The 21,670-nt window shown below is 42.9% G+C and overlaps 1 protein-coding gene across 1 annotated transcript in view; it reads right to left on the bottom strand.

The window, feature by feature from the left end:
- The window catches only part of inpp5d (inositol polyphosphate-5-phosphatase D), a 105,577-nt gene that overhangs the window by 8,335 nt on the left and 75,572 nt on the right, over positions 1–21,670 (bottom strand). Inside the window, exons 18-25 of the mRNA XM_033031436.1 lie at positions 21,100–21,181; positions 19,997–20,086; positions 18,448–18,561; positions 16,484–16,563; positions 15,151–15,238; positions 13,908–14,051; positions 13,252–13,348; positions 9,502–9,621 (exon numbers count right to left, since the gene is read on the bottom strand). Coding sequence (XP_032887327.1) covers positions 9,502–9,621; positions 13,252–13,348; positions 13,908–14,051; positions 15,151–15,238; positions 16,484–16,563; positions 18,448–18,561; positions 19,997–20,086; positions 21,100–21,181 — 815 coding nt within the window. The remainder of the gene's footprint in view (positions 1–9,501; positions 9,622–13,251; positions 13,349–13,907; positions 14,052–15,150; positions 15,239–16,483; positions 16,564–18,447; positions 18,562–19,996; positions 20,087–21,099; positions 21,182–21,670) is intronic.

Below are 21,670 nucleotides of genomic sequence, written 5' to 3'. Positions count from 1 at the left end.
CCAAGCTGATCAAAAAGGCACAGCAGCGCCTTTACTTCCTGAGGAGGCTCAAGAAAGCCCACCTGTCCCCCCAGATACTGACCAACTTCTACCGCTGTACCATCGAGAGCATCCTGACCACCTGCTTCACGGTATGGTACAGCAGCTGCACTGTTGCGGACAGGAAGGCACTACAACGGGTGGTGAAAACCGCGCAGCACATCATCGGTGCCCCGCTCCCTGCCATGGATGCCCTCCCCTGAAAACGGTGTCTGAGACGGGCTGGGAAGATCATTAAAGACCCCTCCCACCCCAACCATGGACTGTTTGCCCTCCTCCCATCAGGGAGACGGTACAGGAGCCTCAGGTCTCGTACCAGCAGGATGAGGAACAGCTTCTACAATTATACCATCACATTGCTGAACTCGGAGTCCCGCCGATAGATTTCTCCGGTCCCTCCGTCCCCATTGTTTAATTATTCTGTATTTTTGATTATTCTGTATCTTCTTTTTTTTTAAATTTCTATATGCACTACTACTACGGACTGACGCAAAACTGCATTTCGTTGTACCCATACTCAGTATTTGTGCAATGACATTAAAGTTGAATTGAATTGAATTGAATTGAATGGATCTCCTGGTTGCTAACCATTTAAACTCCCCTTCCCATTCCCATACTGACCTTTCCATCCTGGGCCTCCTCTTTTTCCAAAGTGAGGCCACACACACAAATTAAAGGAACAGCACCTCATATTCTGCTTGGGTAATTTACAACCCCCAATGATATCAACATTGAATTCTCTAATTTTAGGTAAACTCTAACAAAGGTCAAAACTCTAACCCCTCCTTCTCCCTCCCCATTTCTACCCCACACCCCTCCCTTCCCCTCCCCTGTGTCCCCCTCTGTACTTGCACCTAATTCTCTTCTCTCTCTCTCTTGTGTATGTATAAGACCCTGAGAGCTAAAGCATCTGGAGTCATGCTTCTGGCAGGGTCACCCATGGTGGGCAGGTTGAGGGGGAAGGTGACTTGTCAAAGCTCGGCCAAAGAAGATCTCAGTGATGGGATGGTGGCTGGCCAGTAGGTGGAGCACCACAACAGCTGAGAAGGCTGCAACAGGGAGAGACTCCCAGTCATCGTGGAGTCCAATGCTGTTGATCCCCGGTCAATTTCTGTCTGTTCATCAGTCTCCCCATTTTCAAAGGTGTCACATACAGGTGTCCACTTGGAGGGACATGACTAAGTCTGTAGCTCCAGGCTCGTCCTCTTCCGCCATCTCAAGACCCACAGAAAGGACCTACCAGGAGGATAATCATACTCGACTTCAAGTGACCTTTGATGTCGATGGCATATGGGATAGAATGGAAATTGTTAATGGACTAATGAGGGAATTACATTTCACTATATGGAGAATTTTTATGGGTCATTGTTAGATTCAAAATTCAAGAGAGTTTATTGCCATGTGTCCCTGATAGGGCAATGAAGTTCTTGCTTTGCTTCAGCACAACAGAACATAGTAGGCATGACTACAGAACAGATCAGTGTGTCCATATACCATTATATAAATATATACATACATGAATAAATAAACTGATAAAGTGCAAATAAACAGATAATGGGCTATTAATGTTCAGAGTTTTGTCTGTGCTGAGTTTAATAGCCTGATGGCTGTGGGGAAGTAGCTATTCCTGAACCTGGTTGTTGCAGTCTTCAGGCTCTTGTACCTTCTACCTGAAGGTAGCGGGGAGATGAGTGTGTGGGCAGGATGGTGTGGGCCCTTGATGATACTGCCGGCCTTTTTGAGGCAGCGACTGCGATAGATAGATTAAGTTTAGTAATAGAGTTTTCGATGCACCATGTGTAGAAATTAATAAATCAAAAGGATAGTTATTGGTGGACTACAGCAAGAGTTAGTAATGGTCTATAGAGAGAATATTTGACGAACTAAAATTATGAATGGACAATGACGATAGTTATTAATGTTCTAGAGAGAGATATTAATGGACTATAGGAAAGGATAAAAGGTGGGCAAAAGAGGGAGTTTGATGAACTAATATAGTGCTACTAATATATGTTGTAGATGGATTTGGAGAGCTATTAGTGAACCACATGGAGAATAATTGGAGAACAATGGAATAGTTATTAATATTATTGAGTTAATGAATTATTAATAAATGAATTATTTATAGACTATCAGCAGAGTTATTGAGAGGTTATAGGGAGTGTTATTAACAGACCCCCTCTTCACTGTGAGGGCAGAACAGTGGCCCAGCGTTAGAGTTGCTGCCTTACAGCGCCAGACATTGGGTTCGATCGATCCATGGGTGTTGTCTGTACAGAGTTTGCACGTTCCCCCTATGACCATATGGGTTTCTCCACGCATTCCAAGGACGTGCAGGTTTGTAGGTTAATTGGCTTCTGTAAATTGCCCCTAGGGTGTAGTATAGAACTAGTTTACGGGTGATCATTGGTCAGCGCAGAGTCAGTGGACTGAAGGGCATGTTTCCATGCTGTATCTCTAAACTAAACTAAACTCCTCAGTTCATTAACTCCTTCCCACCAAAACCACCCTTTTCTGCAACCACAGGAGATGTAACAACTGCCCCTACACCGACAACTCCTCTCATTCCTTCTAGGTAATCCAGCAGCCTTTGCAGGCGAGACAGCGGTTTCTTCTCCCCCCCCCCCCCCCCCCCCCCCCCTTCTGTCCTGGTTCCGTTGCTCACCCATTCTCTCACTATCCTAGCTCCCCCCTTCCCCAAAACCAGAGCTATTGATGGACACAGGAGCTATCAGCAAGAAAGTCAGAAGGTGGTGAACCTGTGGGATTCATTGCCACAGAAGGCTGTGGAGGCCAAGTCAATGGATATGTTTAAGGCAGAGAGAGAGGTTCTTGATTAGTACTGGTGTCAGGGGTTATGGGGACAAGGCAGGAGAATGGGGTTAGGTGGGAAAGATGGATCAGCCATGAATGGCCAAATTCTGCTCCTATCACATGAACTTTATGGAGTAAAGGGGGATGGATTGACGAATGGTATGTGATTAATGGACTACAGATAGGGTAGTAATTGGCTCCAGGGGAGAAAAATTGAATTAATCGGAGAATATTCATGGATGGCACGGTGGCGCAGCGGTAGAGTTGCTGCCTTATAGCGAATGCAGCGCCGGACATCGGGGTCCAATCCCGACTACAGGTGCTGATGTACGGAGTTTGTTCGTTCTCCCCGTGACCTGCGTGGGTTTTCTCCGAGATCTTTGGTTTCTTCCCACTCTCCAAAGACATGCAGGTATGTAGGTTAATTGGCTTGGTAAATGTAAAAATTGTTCCGAGTGTGTGTAGGATATGCGGGGATCGCTGGTCGGCGCAGACCCGGTGGGCTGAAGGGCCTGTTTCCGCGCTGTATCTCTAAACTAAACTAAAAACTAAACTAATGGGAAATCAGTTGACAAACTATAATGTGATGCATTATTAAATATATTAACGCACTAGAAAGACAATTAAAGGGCTACACCTAATTATTGTCAGATACAGTGAACTTTATAATGACTACATGGAGTGATGTTAATGTATAATATGGAGAATTGCTAATGGGTTTAATGGAGAACTTTTAACAGGCTTCAGGGATAGCTATGATTGTAACAGTAAGTGTTAGTAATGGACTACAATATATTATACAGGAAGTTATTAGTGGGATTTGGGGGAGGATTTTTTAATGGACCAGGGTAGTTTTAATATGCTCCTTATTTTCATTATTCATTGCCTAGACAGGGTGATGTTAATGTGGAACCTGGAAATGTGGAACCTGGAAATTTATCAATAGGTAATAGGAAGAATTATTAATATGGGTAATGGGATTATTTCAATGCACTACAGGCAGTATTGTTTTATCAAAAAATCAATGGGTATGCATGAATCGTTCCATTTTGTTGCAAAAAAAAGAAAAAAACAGAAAGTTTATATTAATGGAATACAGAAATAACTGTCAATAAGCTACTAGGAGAATTATTGATGTACTAATTGGTTTTGTTAAAGGATTTTTGGGAAGATTACTAATTGGCACTGGAGGATTGTCAATAGAGGGTTTGGTGGGTCATTAGTGGATATATAGGTAGGGTTATTTGCGCTGATATCTTAAACATAAATTTATTGAGCCCTTGGTCAGTCTTTGTCCCTCAGGCAGCATCACTACATATCAATATGCTCCTTGTCTCTGGGACCTATTGCGTGCAAAATGACTGTTGCATTGCATTATTGATTTTTGTTCTGTTGCTGGTAATTGGTGGTAAATATCTTAGAAAGCGATGGAAGACTCTAAATGTCTGTATGGTCTTTCTTTTGTAATCCAGATCCTGTTGTTTTGAGCAGAAACTCTGAACATGAAGAATCCCATTGCCCCTATTAATAATCATTCATTTTACCTATTGATATATTTCCCAGCCTGTAGAAGGGTCTCAACCCAAAATGCCATCCATTCCTTCTCTCCAGAGATGCTGCCTGTCCTGCTGAGTTACTCCAGCATTTTGTGTCTAACTTTGAACATTTATGCCCCTGTCCCACTTAGGAAACCTGAACGGATACCTCTGGAGACTTTGCGTCCCCCCCAAGGTTTCCGTGCGGTTCCCGGAGGTTGCAGGTAGTGGAAGCAGGTAGGGAGACTGACAAAAACCTCCCGGAACCGAATGGAAACCTTGGGTGGGGCGCAAAGTCTCCAGAGGTTTCCGTTCAGGTTTCCTAAGTGGGACACGGGCATTACAGTTTTCTCTGTCAGCCGTGTAAAATTCAAACTCTCTGCTGTGAAATCATTGTCCTGACTCCAGCTCACTTGTGGTTACCTCAGCCATGCTTCACATCACTCAGAACTGGGAATACATGGTATGAGGAGATCCAAGAGCAGATCAAATGATTGACTCATGAGGCTTGAGGTATATGTTGTCCTTTTCGTTTGCTGTATACCAAATTGTTTGAACCATTTCACTATGTTTAATACAGGTTTTTTGTTGTTTTTTGGGCTTTGAGGAGGAGAACCCTGGTACGTTCCTCATTTGTTTTTCAAGTATGCACTTCAGGTAGGCCCAACCATGAATCCCACCATTAAGAGGAACAGAAGTAGGACCAGGAGTGAACCTTTTACATCTTCTCTGTCATTTAATGAGATTATAATTAATCTAATGCCTGTACATTATACTGCAGTCTTCTCATAAATCTTGATTTTTCTTGGTAAAAACCCACCATTGGGTTGTAAGCTACCCAAGCAGAATATGAGCTGCTGTTCCTCCAGTTTGCATGTGGCCTCATCCTGCCAATGGAGGACGTCCAGGACAGAAAGGTCAGTATGGGAATGGGAAGAGGTGTTAAAATGGTTAGCAGCCGGGAGATGCAGTAGGCCTTTGTGGACCAAGTGCAAGTGTTCGGTGAAATGGTCGCCGAGTTTACGCTTGGTCTCTCTGATGTAAAAGGGGCCACATTGGGATCACTAGATGCAGATGGTGAGGTTGAACTTCTGTCTCAACTAGAATGACAGCTGCGTTTCCTGGATGGAGGTGAGGGAAGAGGTACAGATACAGGTATTACATCTCCTGCGCTTGAAGGGGAAGGTACCTGAGGAGGGGAGGGTTTGGGTGGGAAGGGATGAATGAACCAAGAAGTTGCAGAGGGAGTGGTCTCTGCAGAAGGTGGAAAGGGGTGGGGATAGGAAGATATGACTTGGTGGTGGGGTTGGAGGGGGCTGAAATGTTTCAGAATGATTTGTTGGATGTGGAGGCTCGTGAGGTGAAAGGTGAGAACCAGGATGAAACCGATTTTTCTTCTGTTTGCGGGGATGGGGAGCTAGAGCAGTACTACAGATCATAACCCCCTCTCTACATACAATCAGTCTGACGAATGGTCCCGTCCCAAAATGTTCTCATGATATGCTGCCTGACCTGCTGAGTTATTCCAGCACTTTGTTCTGATATACTAAATCACTTTTGGATATAACTAAATTACTCTCGAATTTGTGTCTCATTTCAGTTTTTCTTCCCTAATGACTCCTTTTCATCAAAAATATTAACACCTGATATATAATGGCCTGTTTCAAGTTTGATTTCTTGACATATCGATCTAGAAGACCATCTTAATTCTTCCATATATAAGTACAAAGCTCTCCTCCTCTGCATACATTTACACAATTGCTGCTCTATTCAATAATCATGAATTTGTTCTTTTTGTCCGTGAACAATAATCTGATGTAATCCTCCCTTTTCCTGTTACATAGAAACATAGAAAATAGGTGCAGGAGTAGGCCGTTCCTCCCCTTCAGCTTCACTATGTTTGAAAATCATAAATACATGAATATTGTACAGGTATAATTGTGGTCACTTTAAAAAAATGAAATTAAATCCTTGAAATATTGAGATATTGATCCTGCAAAATTTGCATTGATTTTATGTTATTTGTAACATAAAATAATTCCATATTCCCATACTTTATGAACATTAAAGTTTGCCTTCTTATCTCAAATTGAGTAGTTTTGCTGTATTAAAAATTGCAGGTATATTGAAAAAAAAAAAAAATCCAGTAATTTAGCAAGTGTCCAGTTTTACATGATTCTCCTTCAATACACTTCTGGGTACCAGATTTACCCTCAAACTAACCCGTTTTATTTTCTCTACCATCTTAAATTCTCTACCATCTTACTTACCATTTAAAAATAAATTGGATAGGCATATGGATGAGAAGGGAATGGAGGGTTATGGTATGAGTGCAGGCAGGTGGGACTAAGGGAAAATAATTGTTCGGCACGGACTTGTAGGGCCGAGATGGCCTGTTTCCGTGCTGTAATTGTTATATGGTTATATGATTAAGTAGTCAGTTGTTCTGGGACACAGACATAAAGTAAACGGAATGTTTCCAGCTATCCCACCACTTTGCATGGCCTCTCCTGATACCGACTGTAATCAATGCTTGCAGTTACATTTGAGCAGGTCTCAGGTTGCTCCCCTCTCATTCTATATCACACCTGTGGGACTGCCATCATACTCAAGGCTGGCCTGATCCCAACTCTAGTCCTTTCTGCCTGATAGAGATCTTCCTGTTCACTGCTCCAGCCTTTCCTTATGCTTGAGGTTTCTTGGTGTGATTGAACCCCTCTACACTCTGCCAGTGCCTCTATTTGCCTCTGACTGCAGCCACTGTGTGCCTGATGTGGTTGTGTGGGCACGGAATACATTGAACATGAAAATGAAAGTTGCAAACCACACACCATATTGGTGTTACATTGACAGTGACGCAGAGTGAAACATCATTTAAGCGTAGCATGTATAAACTTAACATACAATAATAAAGAGTCTGAGACACAAGTGTATTGTAGAAGTACAGCACATAATATTACAGTACAGGGGAATGAGGAGACTGAAACAAATATGTACAAACAGGAATGAAGGCTTTGAGATCCAAATATAACACACACACACATAACATACATATTATATAAAAATGAAAAGCGAAAAATTGCACATGCTGGAAGTTTGAAATATGAATCCAAAATGCTGGGAACACGCAGCAGGGCAGATGGACATAGAAATAGAGAAAACTTTTTGGGTCAATAACCATCATTGAAACTGACGAAAGGCCATAAATCCAAGAGGTTAGCTCTGTTCCTCTCTTCACAGATGCTGCCTGACCTGCTAAGCATTTTCAACATTTTTTCTTCTTACAATACATATACATTGAATTGCATAGATTCCTCAGATCAAGTAGTATGACCTAGTTGCTTCATGCAGGTGGTCATGTTTCACAGGAGTCTCTGCTCACTCTACATTAGCAGCATCTTTTGTTTCTCCTTCCTGAGATTAACCAATTCTTATGAAATGCCATGTTGTTACTTTCCTCAACAACTTGCAGTAATAAGTTACATATAATCAGGGTGAAGGGGATTCTCCCAAATTACCTAATGCTTTAAATGTTCACTGCCCAATATTCATAGCCCTTGTTTTTGTCTCCTCGAGCGGATGCATTTTCTCCACTGAAAGTACTGATAATGTGGTGACATTGAAAAAAGGCTCCAAGACATTGATACAGTATGCAAGCAATGCACATACAAAATAAATATTAAAAGCAATTATATGCAAATAGAAAGTGAGGCGCAGAGAGTACACATACAAATTGAAGCCGAAACCAAACGTACAATGATAATTACTGCAGATGATATGAAACTAATTAATATAAATACACCAGTAAATACAATAACATCTGAAACAATCAATAGGGTTGAAATGTGGATCCGCATTGGGTCTGAGATAAAAATAAACGGGAAGATATGATCCAAGAGGGATAGTGCTCTTTTGAGCCTATAAATACATTTATATAAATAAAAACAGAACATCATAAATTATATTTTCATATAAAATAAACAAAATAGAATAAATGTTAAAAGGACAGAAATAAATACGTTTTTGGTCAGTTGCACTAAATGCTGGTTATATTCTCTCCCACTGGCCAATGAGTCTGATGGAAACAGAGGTTTGAGAAGCAAATACAACTAGTGGCTGATACCCTTGCACAAGTCGCACAACTGACCACAGTTGAATTTCACCCTCAAAATGAAGGGCTCAGAACAGAGACACAATGGATGCAAGATATATCCATCTCCAATGAAGGATCAGTTTCATGAGAGAAAGCAGACCCGGGAACATTGGAATCCTAACTAAAAAAGCACATTTTTCATTAAACAATGATGGGTGGCGTGTGAGACAGAGATGCTCCAGCTGCACTCTGAGTGAATTCCATGAGAGAGGAGGGTGAGCAAAGTATAGGTACAGCTCCCTGAGTAAATTGAAAGGACTTGTGCAGCTGTGGGAAGAGGGCAAGGTTGTGCAAAGTCGTGGATTAATCTTGCATGCAGCTGGCATAGACTCAATGGACTGTATATCCTCCTTCTGTGCAATTAGTATTTTGTGATTTTGAGATAAATCTTATCTACCCCTCTGCTTCTTATCACACAATTCTCAATTAATCTGGAAACCATATTTGTCCCACATCCATAGTGCAACAGAAGATTAAGTGGTTGATTAAAAATTGATCGTACTTCCACGCTGTCAAAATAAATTAAAGACAAAACTCTGTCCACTATTATAATATTGCCAGAAAGTGGATTTATGCTACATAACCAGAACATTTCCAAAAAATGGACTAATATGCTTTGCACATTATGGGTCTATAATGAAGGCAAGTCTGAGACTGTGAGTTGTTTTTGGTTGACACCAACTAATACCAGCTTTGTTTAAGTATGTTGGCATGAAAATGTGACAGAGTGTGCAATGATTGTTGACAGGAGATAGGAGTGTTGATAGGCTGCACTGTACTGTTCCATGCCTTCATGCCTGGCTATATCTGGGCTAACCTAGCTCAGAGTATGGTTTTAATTAGACCCTAAACAAGTGTTGGGCCTTTCATCGGTTGAATTTGATCCTAATCCAGGGTTCAAAAGTGAAAGGCTGATGTCAGCTAATGCCTTGGCTCCGTGTGGCTTCTCAGTTATAGTACCTTGAGGGCTTGCCATCATCCTTGGAACTGATCTCTGGAAGGTTTGGCAATGGGACTCGGACTCGGGCCTTGGCTGCTGCCTCTTCTGCCACCAGATTGGAGGAGGTTTTTGCGGCTAACCTGGTGCAAAGATGGAATAACATGTTATTTCATGGAAAGGGATCAACCTTAGTTCACACTCATTTGAAATCAATTGAATCCATTGTTTGTGATGAAAACCCCTTAATCAGAATTTTTAGGACGTCTTAGACCTGCCTGACCTGGGAGTAGGGGTAGCTGTTCAAGATTTCTTGAGCAATTTCATTTGCAGATGGATACCATGCAGATATTCCCTTCATTCCCTGCATATCCAGTGCCTATCCAAAAGCCTCTTATGTACCACTATCATATCTGCACCCACAACCATCTTTGACAGCACGCTTTAGTCACCCATCACTCTCTGAGTTGAAAATCTGCCACCTTTAAACTTTGCCCCTCTCACCTTAAAGGGCCTGTCCCATTGCGGGGACCTAATTGACGAGTTTAGAAGAGTTTGCCCTCGACTCATACTGGCGGCATTGTCGACACGAGGTCCTTGTAACTCTCCTTCATGCTCGAGAGTAGTCCCCGCGTACTCGAAGCCTCAGTTAGGTCGCGGCGTTTATTTAGCATGCTGAAAAATCCCCATGAGTGAAAAAAGGTCGCCATGGAAAAAATCAATATTTTTTTTACTCGTAGGTTTAGTCGAAGTAGGTTGTAGGTCGGCATGTTATTCGTAGGTAATCAAAGGCAATCGAAGGTAATCGAGGGTAGTCAAAGGTAATCAAAGGTATTCGAAGGCAGTCTTCAACATAGTCGAAGGAGGTCGAAGGAGATCGTCTTCACTCTCCACTATCCGGTGTCCAATTTTCCCAAAGCTAGTCGAAGCTAGTCTTCAACATAGTTGAAGGAGATCGAAGGAGGTCTTCTACATATTCGTTGGTGGTTCTCTACATAGTCGTGGAAGGTCGAAGGAGGTATTCTACTTCGGCGATACAACACGACCATGACACTTTTTCATACTCTCCTAAACTCTTCTACACTCGCAAATTAGGACCCCGCAGAGGGACTGGCTATTAAAGCTATGCCCTTTAGTCTTTGAAAGGTCTTCCCTGGGAGAAAGGTTCTGCCTGTCTACCCCAGCATTACCACTTATATTGTATATAATTCTATCAGGTTGCCTATCAGGTATCTTCTATCAGGTATTTCTATCTCCCCCTCCCCGCCCAACCAACCGGCAATGCTCCAGAGAAAATAATCCAAGATTGTCCAACCTTTTCCTGTAGATAATATACTCTAATCCAGTTAGCATTATCCCTATATCTACAACACTAAAAAAATCTCTGCTCATTATCCCATTACACATCTACTTGCTTAGAGAAAAAATAATGCTGTTTCCTAAACAGCTGTTTTGTATATTTTTCAGAAATCCTAGGTGTTTTAGGAAATCCTAGGAAACTTATGATGATGCAGTTCTCCATTTTCTGTCCTATAACTTATAGGCATTTACTGTAAATCTATCTGCAGCATAGTCTTTAAACCCTGGGTCAACGGTAGCGGAAAATGTGGTCACTGTTACAGAAAGCAATTAAGGACAATGCTACAATTGGAAAACCAACTAAATAAAGGGTTGACATAATTAAATGGACACGTTTTATTGAGAGAGAAGCAATGGAATGAAAGGTTAGACTTATGGGAGGTAAAGAAATTCCTCAAACCCTGTAGTGAGAGAGTGTGAGTGTGAGTGAGATTGAGAGTGAGTGCGAGAGGTGAGAGTGAGAGAGAGAGTGTGAGTTTTAGTGTGAGAGAGCGAGAGTAAGAGTAGGAGCGAGAGCGTGAGTGAGTGAGAGAGAAAGAGCAAGAGAGTGAGAGAAAGAGCAAGAGAGTGAGAGTGAGAGTGAGAGTGAGAGTGAGAGTGAGAGTGAGAGTGAGAGTGAGAGTGAGAGTGAGAGTGAGTGAGAGAGAGAGAGAGAGAGAGAGAGAGTGAGAGTGAGAGTGAGAGTGAGAGTGATTTAGGGAACAAACTGAGTAGGAAGGAACTGTAGATAGTGATTTATCTCGAAGATGGACACAAAATGCTGGAGTAACTCAGCGAATCTGTCTGAAAAAGGGTTCCGACCCGAAATATCACTCCCTTTCTCCAGAAATGCGGCCTGACCCGTTAAGTTTCTCCAGCACTTTGTGTTTATCTTTTTGTCTTTGATGACTAACCTTGAGGAATTACTGTTTTCCTTTCTGCCATCTTGTGGAAACATTACACAGACGTGTGATCAATGTTGTAAAGACAGCAATTGCATAGTTCTCAGATATATTATCCCTTCAAGTTAGATTTTGTCATTTTCATGAACAATGGCCTGTTTCTTTTATCATCTTTACTTTTTTGCATCTTTCATTCATTGTTCTTTATCTCTCTACATCATGGTCTATATCTCTCGTTTCCCTTATCCCTAACCAGTCTGAAGAAGGGTCTCGATACGAAACGTCACCCATTCGTTCTCTCCAGAGATGCTGCCTGTCCCGCTGAGTTAATCCAGCTTTTTGTGTCTATCTTAGATTTTGTCATTATTGAGAGACTGTGAGTGTTGAAAGAAGCAGGTGCTTGTTGTGGGCAGAACAGTTCTCACCCATAAACTGAAAGTGTTCTTCATGGTTTTGTGTCAAAGGAAACCTAGAAACCTCACCAACAGGCCAACTGCAGCAAAAAGATTCAACAAAATCTGAAGTATTAACACTGATTTGCAAACAAGAATGGGCTGACTTTAAGGAATTCAAATAAATTAATCAGTGGGCCCCCTCCATACCGACCATTTTGAAACACATTGTCCTGATCAAAGTGAGGAAAGATCAGTATAACAGTGTGACAAAGCCTTTCTCTGTTTACGAATATGCAGTAAAATAATCATCGTGATGAAGGCACTATCTCATCACTCTTTTGGCTCTACCATCTTGTCCATCTAAAAAGGGAAGGTTGTTAAAACTGCTGATGTAGACAGTGGCCTCATCTGTTGTAATGCACAGAGGCTGTTTGTCCATTACATTTCACCCAATGGAATATTGTGAGTGCCGTTGACACAATAAAGACCTTAAGGTGAAGGAACAAATTCCAGACACGCACCTATTACCAAGCCTCAATGCCAATGGCACATCAAGATTACGTCAATTGTTATCCCACATCTATTAGTACCCAACCTGGAGGCCAAATTCACTTTAATCATAATTTTAGCCGAAACCTAATGCCCCTGTCCCACTTAGGGAACCTGAACGGAAATCTCTGGAGACTTTGTGCCCCACCCAAGGTTTCCGTGCGGTTCCCGGAGTTTGCAGGTGGTTGCCGGAGGTTGCAGGTAGTGGAAGCAGGAAGGGAGACTGACAAAAACCTCCGGGAACCTCACAGAAACCTTGGGTGGGGCGCAAAGTCTCCAGAAGTTTCCGTTCAGGTTTCCTAAGTGGGACAGGGGCATAACACTACAAACTGAACCTGAATCCCAGCCCCAAATCTACTTCAACATGAAGTGAGGCACAAAAAGCTGGAGTAAATCAGCGGGTCAGGCAGCATCCCTGGAGAAAAGAAATAAGTGATGTTTCGGGTCGAGACCCTTCTTCTGACCCTACTTCGACATGTCCTGACTCAAAACCCCATATCCGTCATTGCTCAATGCTTAAGCTTACATCCATCCTAACCCCCTCAAATTCAAATAAAATTTAATCTTCCATCAACTATATCGATCTTACCATCCCGAACGGTCCCCGGCTTTTTGAGGTTCCAAATTAGTATTCGTTTTGCTTTGTTTAACTGAAATCATCTCATCTTTTTCCAACTGTATAAAATCTGCAATTAAGAAGCAAATTAAATTAAAGACCAGAAAGAAATATAAAAATAAGGTTAATGTTAAACCTATTTAGAGAAAGTCATGCATAATTAAGATGATATTCTAAATGTAACTTCATTCACAAAACTCCACCTGCGGAACATGCTTATGATTTGGCACGTAAAGACATTGCCTGCACAGTACTGGGTCACAGGACCAGATTCAGTGTGTGGCCTTAGATGGGTAGCAATGGGATTGGTGGAGAGGTAATGCAGTCTGTGCATTGCTCTGAAATTAGAGTATTCCTTCTTTGGTTCATTCGCCAGTAATCCTTGCTGCATGATGAACAAGAGATTGGGGCTTCCTAATTAGCCATGCCCTGACAAACTCTGAGCACCTACTCCTTAATCATACATGACTCCAATGAGTACTCTTGTTACGCCAAAAGCGTGGCGACTCTTTGTGTATTTTATGTATTATATACAGAAAGAAAGAATTTCACTACACCTAGGCACACGTGACAATGAAGTATTATTGAATCATTGAATAATTCCACAAAGGCAAGCAGCTGAAAATTACCGTAAGTCCGCTCTCGCTGTTTCCCCTCGGAAATGGTCAGTTTGTACGAGCCGCTGAACTTGCCCGTCTCCTCCCCCCGGTGCTCCAGAGGGATGTTGAACGTGATCTCATTGGAGCTGGCATGCAGAGCAATGCAGCCCTCACCTGGGCAGCAAAACACAAGGCAAAGTCTCAGCGTCATGCACTGTGTTGGGAGTAATGAGATCAAATAGAACAAGTTGTCCTACAACTTTAAGCTGTGCACGCCATACGCAAGAAGAAGAAAAGGAAGACCATCGCCCCAACACAGCAACTCAGTTATGCATTTTCCCTTTTACTGCAGAACACAATTGCAGGCAGCAACACCTAAGGCAAGTCATTATCTTGCGGACGGGACAGTAATCCTCATAAATGATCTCTCCCAATAACACAGTTGGACGATGATTGTGAAAGTATAAAAGATGGCTGCACATCCATGCCGAACCCTCCTTCTAATACACCATGTTTCCAGACCTCACAATGTCTTTTGATTTATAAGAGGCAACAGTGAAAGCAGCAGCCTCTTACCCTTTCCCCCCTTCTAGCTCTAGAACATAACTCTTGTGTGTTCTCCTTTCAGATGACTGGAGCTGCAAAGTGGATAGATGACAGTAGAAGGGTAAGAGTGTAGGCACACACACTCATTTTAACACCCCCTACCACCATCTCATCACCAGAGGTGCTAATACTACATCTACTGTTCACTGAGCTCCAGTGAGGCAGCGGTGCCCCACTGACTGACACCACTGTCTGCCAACTCTGCCTACTTCTGGTGGGTATTAGCTCTGTATGCACTGGCTATCTCAACAACAGAACCACCAGCATGACTTGCACCCAAATGTGCCTCAGTGGACAAACAACACCTGTAGCTCCCAAGAGCAGCTGGATTTTGAGTTCTTGGTTTGAATCACATGGGAGAAAGCTTCTGTCAGCGGCGAAGATGCAAAGGAATGTGTGGCCACATTGTAATAAATCCCCAGCAGGCCCGGCCGGCTTTAAGCCGATTGGACCAATTACTCCGATTGGAACAATTGGGCCCCGCGCTAAGGGGGCCCGCGCCAGAGTAATTTACTCTCAACAAGGCCACATCGTCTCCCATCATCAGGTTTCCCCACACTCCTTGCTGCACCACTCTGCACAGAGACAGTGAGGTCTCCACCTGGTATCCCAGGGATAAGAATAGCTGTAAGGACATTGGGTCTGTCCACATACACTTTGTGCTTACCGTATGATTCATAGCTATCGGTAGACTTGACACAGATGAGGATGTGTTGGTCTAATAAATACTCCGGGTCAGAGATAATGGGTATTAACTGTAGGGAGGTGGGAAAGAGACAGTATAAATTGCAGGCAATAAACAACCAGATCCAAGAGACATGGAACAATTAATATTTCATATGTTGATCTGTTTCATTTAAATCTTTTATCACCCACTTTCAAAGGCATTGACTCCTACTGGGGAATGGCTTCTGGGCATTCAGGTTGCCCTGAACCATCTATCAGCTGTCGAGCCACAGCTGTTAGTCCAGTTGTAGCATTAGTGCTGCCATTCTGCCTTACACTATCCATTAAACAATGCCAGGCCTCCAGCTAGGATTCTTGTAGCTTACAGTCTGAAGAAGAGTCTCGATCCAAAACGTCACCCATTCCAGAGATGCTGCCTGTCCCGCTGAGTTACACCAGCATTTTGTGTCTAACCTTCACATGGAGGTAATACTTGTTCAGGGAGAAATTCTCTGACCTGAAGCTCAGTTTGCTCATTCTGTGAGATGGTTAAGCTTCAGAAAGAGTACTTGCACCAAAATCTGCTGCAGCCACAACTTCAACCTCCTTGATCTACGCGATCACCCAGTTTCCAAACATTTTAACTCCCCTTCCCACCCCCATACTGACCTTTCCTCCAATACAAATTGGAGGAACAGCACCTCATATTTTGCTTGGGCATCTTACAACCTAGTTGTATGACCGTTGATTTCTCAAATTTCAAGTAATGCCTGGATTCCCTCTTCAACCACCCCCCCCCCCTTCCCTCCACAACCACCCCCCCCCCCCCCTTCCCTCCACTGCCCTAGTCGTTCTACTAGATACACTGTTCGCATCCTTGTATCCCTTTGTGATTACCTCTTCCCTCTTCCCCAGCCAACAATGGGCCAGTATGGGCTCTGCCCTTCCTTGGTCTTCTGTTGCCAGCCCTGCCGGGCCTTTTCATACCTCCAATTCCCCCCGTCTGCTCTACTTTCAGTCTGAAGAAGGGTCCCGACACAAAACACCACCCATCCTTTTTCTCCAGAGATGCTGCCTGTACCGCTGAGTTACTCCAGCTCTTTATGTCTAACTTCAACCTTACTGCCACCTTACAGGCCCCCATGCTGTTTGTTATTTGCTGGACTCAAGATCAGCTGTAACCAGCAATTAGTCCTATCATTCTATCCATGTCTGTGTCTCAATCGGTTACTGGAGGATAGGACAGTTGATTTTTATAAAACTGATTTCTTAAAGATGAAATACCAAACTCATCCATTGATAACAATAACTAGAAGCTCAGCTAGTCTGGTTACCTCAGGGGGAGTACTCCATATGACAGCAAGGTTCTCATCCCTCGACTCCTGGTTCTCACCTTCGGCACTCTTTACAGGATCTAGAAGAAGCACAAAGCTAGTTTAGGTTCTCTCCTGATGCAGAATGAAAATTACAGAAGTAGCCAAGGTAGACAAAAAAGCTGGAGAAACTCAGCGGGTGAGGCAGCATCTATGGAGTGAAGGAATAGGCGACGTTTCGGGTCGAGACCCTTCTTCAGACTGATGTCGGGGGGGGGGGGTTAGGCGGGAAAAAGAAAGGAAGTGGAGGAGACAGTAGGCTGTGGGTGATCTGGGAAGGGGAGGGGAAGGAGGGAGAAAGCAAGGACTACCTGAAATTGGAGAAGTCAATGTTCATACCGCTGGGGTGTAAACTACCCAAGCGAAATATGAGGTGCTGCTTCTCCAATTTGTAGTAGGACTCACTCTGGCCATGGAGGAGGCCCAGGACAGAAAGGTTGGATTCGGAATGGGACGGGGTGTTGAGGTGCTGAGCCACCGGGAGATCAGGTTGGTTATTGCGACCGCTGACCCTCACTGCCAATTATAATACAGAAGTAGCCAGATACTTTTCCAGAAGCCTCAATGACCAGATGCAGTGAATGTGAGCAGGCCCTACTCACCCAATAAAACATAGAAGGCAACCACCTGCCATCCATCGATAACATTGGCAATGGTTCTGTTATTGGTCTTACTACGACATGGAAAAGGCCATTCAACCCATCAGGACTCTGCCAGATGCCAGCAGAGCAATCCCACCAATAATATTTATCTTCTTTTTCTCCACAGACCTCCAACATATTCTCCCACATTTACAGTATCCATCAACCCTTCTTTTTCCACTTACCTACACTTAAGGCTCATTTACAGCAGCCAATGAATCTACTTGTTCTTGTTTGGGTGTGGGAGAAGCACATGGTCATGGAGAAGGCGGACACTTCACATTGACAGGGCCGAAGGTCAGGATCAAACCTGGGTTGTGTTAACTGGGAGACAACTGAGCTAGCTGCTGTGTCATCATTCCCTGGAGGGATCTCTGGCAAGAAGACAATGGATGATGGTGGTGGGGGGAGGACATTTCACAGGCACATTTGAAATTGAATGAGACTATTTAAATCGCTTTTGGAAAGAAAAAGGTGTTTAAATTGAACCTTTTCTGCGAGGTCCTGGCAGCAATGTAATGTGCAAATGGATAACAGACCAGCCCTACACACAGACCCAAGTAAAGATCTCCATCTGCTGTGTGGGTTGGGTTTGAATTTTGGGCGGGGGGGTCATTGAGAGGCGGCATTGAAAGTTAGACTCAAGGATGGTCTGGGGTCTGGGTTTTATTCATGTGATCTGCTGAGAGGGAACACTGATTAAGTAAGGCCACCCTGCTATGCATCCCAAATTAAGCAGGTCTCCTTTAACCTACACAAACCTCGGCTTGCTTTGGCACGAGTGGCCTTTGGTCTTCATGGGCAGTAAATGCTCAAATACTGGGCACGTGATGTCAATTCAAGTCTGAAGGCATTGGTTCGTATGGGTGTCTGGGGTTATGGGGGAAGGCAGGAGAAAGGGGTTGAAAGGGAAAGATAGATCAGCCATGATTGAATAGCGGAGTAGACTTGATGGGCCTAATGGTCTAATTCTGTTCCTAGAACTTATGATGTCACTGCAACATTCGGCTCAGAACAAGTTTCCCAAATTGCCTGACCTAAAAACAATGGAGCAGTTTATCTTAAATAACAGGATTTCAGAATGAACTGCTTTGCTTAATGCATGGACATGCTACACTGTGCAAAGTATTTCTGCTTCAATTGCAATTTGTGAAATAATTTCACGTTATAAATAAGTAAATGTATAAAACTGCAAACAGATCTAGATACACAGCAATAGACAGAGGAACACACAGCATCCACTCCCACACTTGGGTGAGAGCCTCTTCTAATGAGCATTCTTACTTTCTAAGCAGCTGGAGTGGAATTCAATGAAGAACTTTGTCTTGGACTTAGTTTTCAATGTGGCTTCACACTTGAGGAAGTTGATTGTGCCTGGGGAGTCAGCATTGTTGGGGTCTGAGGAGTAAAGTTGACAAGTTAGTGAGGTATTAACCATCAACCTCAATCATTATGTTAGTGGCTGTGCATACCCCCTTTCATTCTCATTTCTCTGGGATTGTAGTTTTCCTTCATAGATTTACAGAGGCAGAGCAATGATGGAAACCATTTATAGGCACAAAATGCTGGAGTAACTTAGTGGGTCAGGCAGCATCCCTGGAAAAAAGGAACAGGTAACGTTTCAGGTCGGAACCCTTCTTCAGACTATGATCCAAAACGTCACCCATTCCTTTTCTCTGGAGATGTATCCTGAACCGTTGAGTTATTCCAGCATGTTGTGTCTATCTTCAGTATAAACCAGCATCAGCAGTTGTATTTTATCTCTCCCTCTTAATTCTCCCAACCAGCCCATCCTCTGTCGTATAAACACACCCTGTCCTTGACCATCTATCTCCTCATGATTCTGCTTCTTGATATAGAAGTATAGTCTGTCTTCCTGTACTTCATCCATTAGCTACTTTTCATGTGAACATTTAGGATTACAAAATGTGTTCTACATCCTCAGAGAACACCATCGTACAAGAAGTAGTTCAAATGAAGATATTCAGTTCTCTGCTCCCATTGTCTTCTCAACATTAGCAGGGGAGCAGGGATGCTAGACCTTTTGAGGGCCAATCTGAACCAATAAACTAAACTAAGGACATGGATCAGCAGATGGTAAGGGATGTAATTTAATTTTAGCTTTCTTCACAAAGAAGATTTAAGCCTGGTTTGTCTGGACTTTTCCTGTTACTCTGCAGAGCTGCTCTCCTTCCCAATCGCCCCCAGATCCCATCTGAAGCCTTTGCTGTTGAATTTCTTCACCCGCATGTAAGTCGGGGAGTGGGCAAGACCGGGTTCCAGCTGCAATGAGGCTCAGGCCACCGGGGATTCTGCTGGGTTATGAATAACGTAACAAGGAGCATAAAGAAAGCAAGGTTAAGCCATTCTCAAGTCTGTTCTATCACTCAACAAAATCACATGGGAATAGGTCAGGTGCGATGTTCTATCAGACCAACATTCCCATATACCTTGATTCCTTTAAATACAGATATCTATCAATCTTGACTGAAGGATCTCAACCCAAAACGTCACCCATCTATTCCCTCTACTGATGCTGCCTGACCCACTGAGTTACTCCAGCACTTTGTGCTTTGCTTAAGATTCTAGCATCTGCAGTTTGTTGTATCTCCAATCTATCAATCTTTATTTTGAATACAGTCTATATCTGATCCTCCACAATCCTTTCGGACTGAGAATTTAAAAAATTTGTCACCCTCTTGAAGATTTTTTCCTCAGCTCAGACCGAGTTGGCTGACCCGTTATTTTATTCCACATTCCGCGAGTGTCTGAATTGTGTTGAGTTTTGGTGCTGGCCTGAAAGTACACGCGAGTTAGCACAACAGCTACTAACCGGTTTTAGAAACAAACTGTGTCGACACGCCCACCTCAAAGGTTGCAAACACTGGTGAATGATCACTGGTGACAATATCCGTGGTGCAGCCTGCAGTGGAAAAAACAAGTTAGACAACAAATCTTTATCACAGTAACTGCACTTTGCGTGCGTTAAAATAACAGTAGGAGTAGGCTGAATGGGCCAAATGGCATAATTCAGCTCCTATAACTTATGAGACCCGAGACCCTCGGAATTATTTTGTGAAATGCTGTGGAAAATGTCACTGTGCAATTGAAAATAGATTTAATCTCAAGTACAGTAAAATTTCATCCATTTACCCAGTGCCTTGCAGAAAAATTGATCCCTGATTTTCTAGCAAGGTTTTCATTAACTCCATCAATGATGTTCATTAAAAATTTAATTCAGGCAAATGCACTCAAAAATCCAGTTTCTTCTGGTAGGGACTGTTTAGTTCATGTGTCCACAATGACTTGTTATAGAGTTTGCTTCTTGTTTTTTCCAGCCACATTTCTGGGATTAAGGTAGAGCTGAGTGTCATGCAATATGTGCACAAAAAACACTGGATACTATTGGTCATGCCCAAACAATATCCCACTTGGAAGCCGCACCATCTAATTTTGAGATGGATTGGTTTTCAATGGGAAATGGTTGCTATCACATGATAACATGAATAAAGCAGCTTTCCTATGTGATTTGCATGTAGAAAATGGATGACAGAAGGTCCAATTTCTCAGCGAAGACTTGGGCAGGATTCAGGATCATTTCAAATTCCACATTGTGAGTAAATGTTCTGATAAATGTATAACTATCTTCTGTTTATAGAAGGTACCAGGGTTCGAGAGATACATGGACCACTGCTATCTCTGTGCATCTGTAAAATGCGATATTATGAATAATATGGGTTTGTGTGCCGACATTTGTGCGTTTGAGTGCAGGTCCTTTCACACTGGGGCTTACGGATTAGACAGCATGGTTGCCTTAATACCAGATTTTCTTGTTTACTATGTATCCAATGTTCTGCCACATGAATTATGGGACCTTTTAAGGAGCCGCGTTAAATGCAAGCAGTTTCAGGTCAAACAGAAACAAAACATCCTTACCGTATGACTGACACATTACATGAACGTTGGGGTAACTCTTCCACAGCACACGATCACACCAGGATGGCAGGTTGTACTTTAGCTGGGTACAGAGAAATTGTTACCAATTGCCAGGGCCCATCCTTGCAAACATGCGCCCTCACATTCAACTCTCACTAATCCAATTTACAGGTGATTTTCTCCCAATACCACAATTTGTTAGATCTCTCTAAACTCCTCCAACAGCAGCTAATCTCAAGGCCTTGGGCAGGGAAAAAAACTTGCAAAATTACTCTTGTTTTATACACAGATATCCAACACTGGATGCATGTTTATGAGGAACAGTGAGGAAACATGACTGTGTGGAGTATTCCTAGCCAACACCAGGATACTATGAGACAGGAAGACAAAAGAAAGAAAATACTAAATAATGGCTGATCTATAAGTAAGTATACAAATACTTATAGTTAATATAGGGAGTCCCAATTGGCATGTTACTGCCCAAGATGAATCATATCAACAAATGAATGGAAACATTTAAACTTCAAGCAACCTGCTTCACTTATTCCATATAAATAGTGGGGATGCAGGT

Source organism: Amblyraja radiata, chromosome 13, assembly GCF_010909765.2.
Source record: "Amblyraja radiata isolate CabotCenter1 chromosome 13, sAmbRad1.1.pri, whole genome shotgun sequence".
Classification (NCBI taxonomy): domain Eukaryota; kingdom Metazoa; phylum Chordata; class Chondrichthyes; order Rajiformes; family Rajidae; genus Amblyraja; species Amblyraja radiata.
Note: the sequence above shows the minus strand (reverse complement) of the source record. Positions and strands in the feature narration are given on the sequence as shown.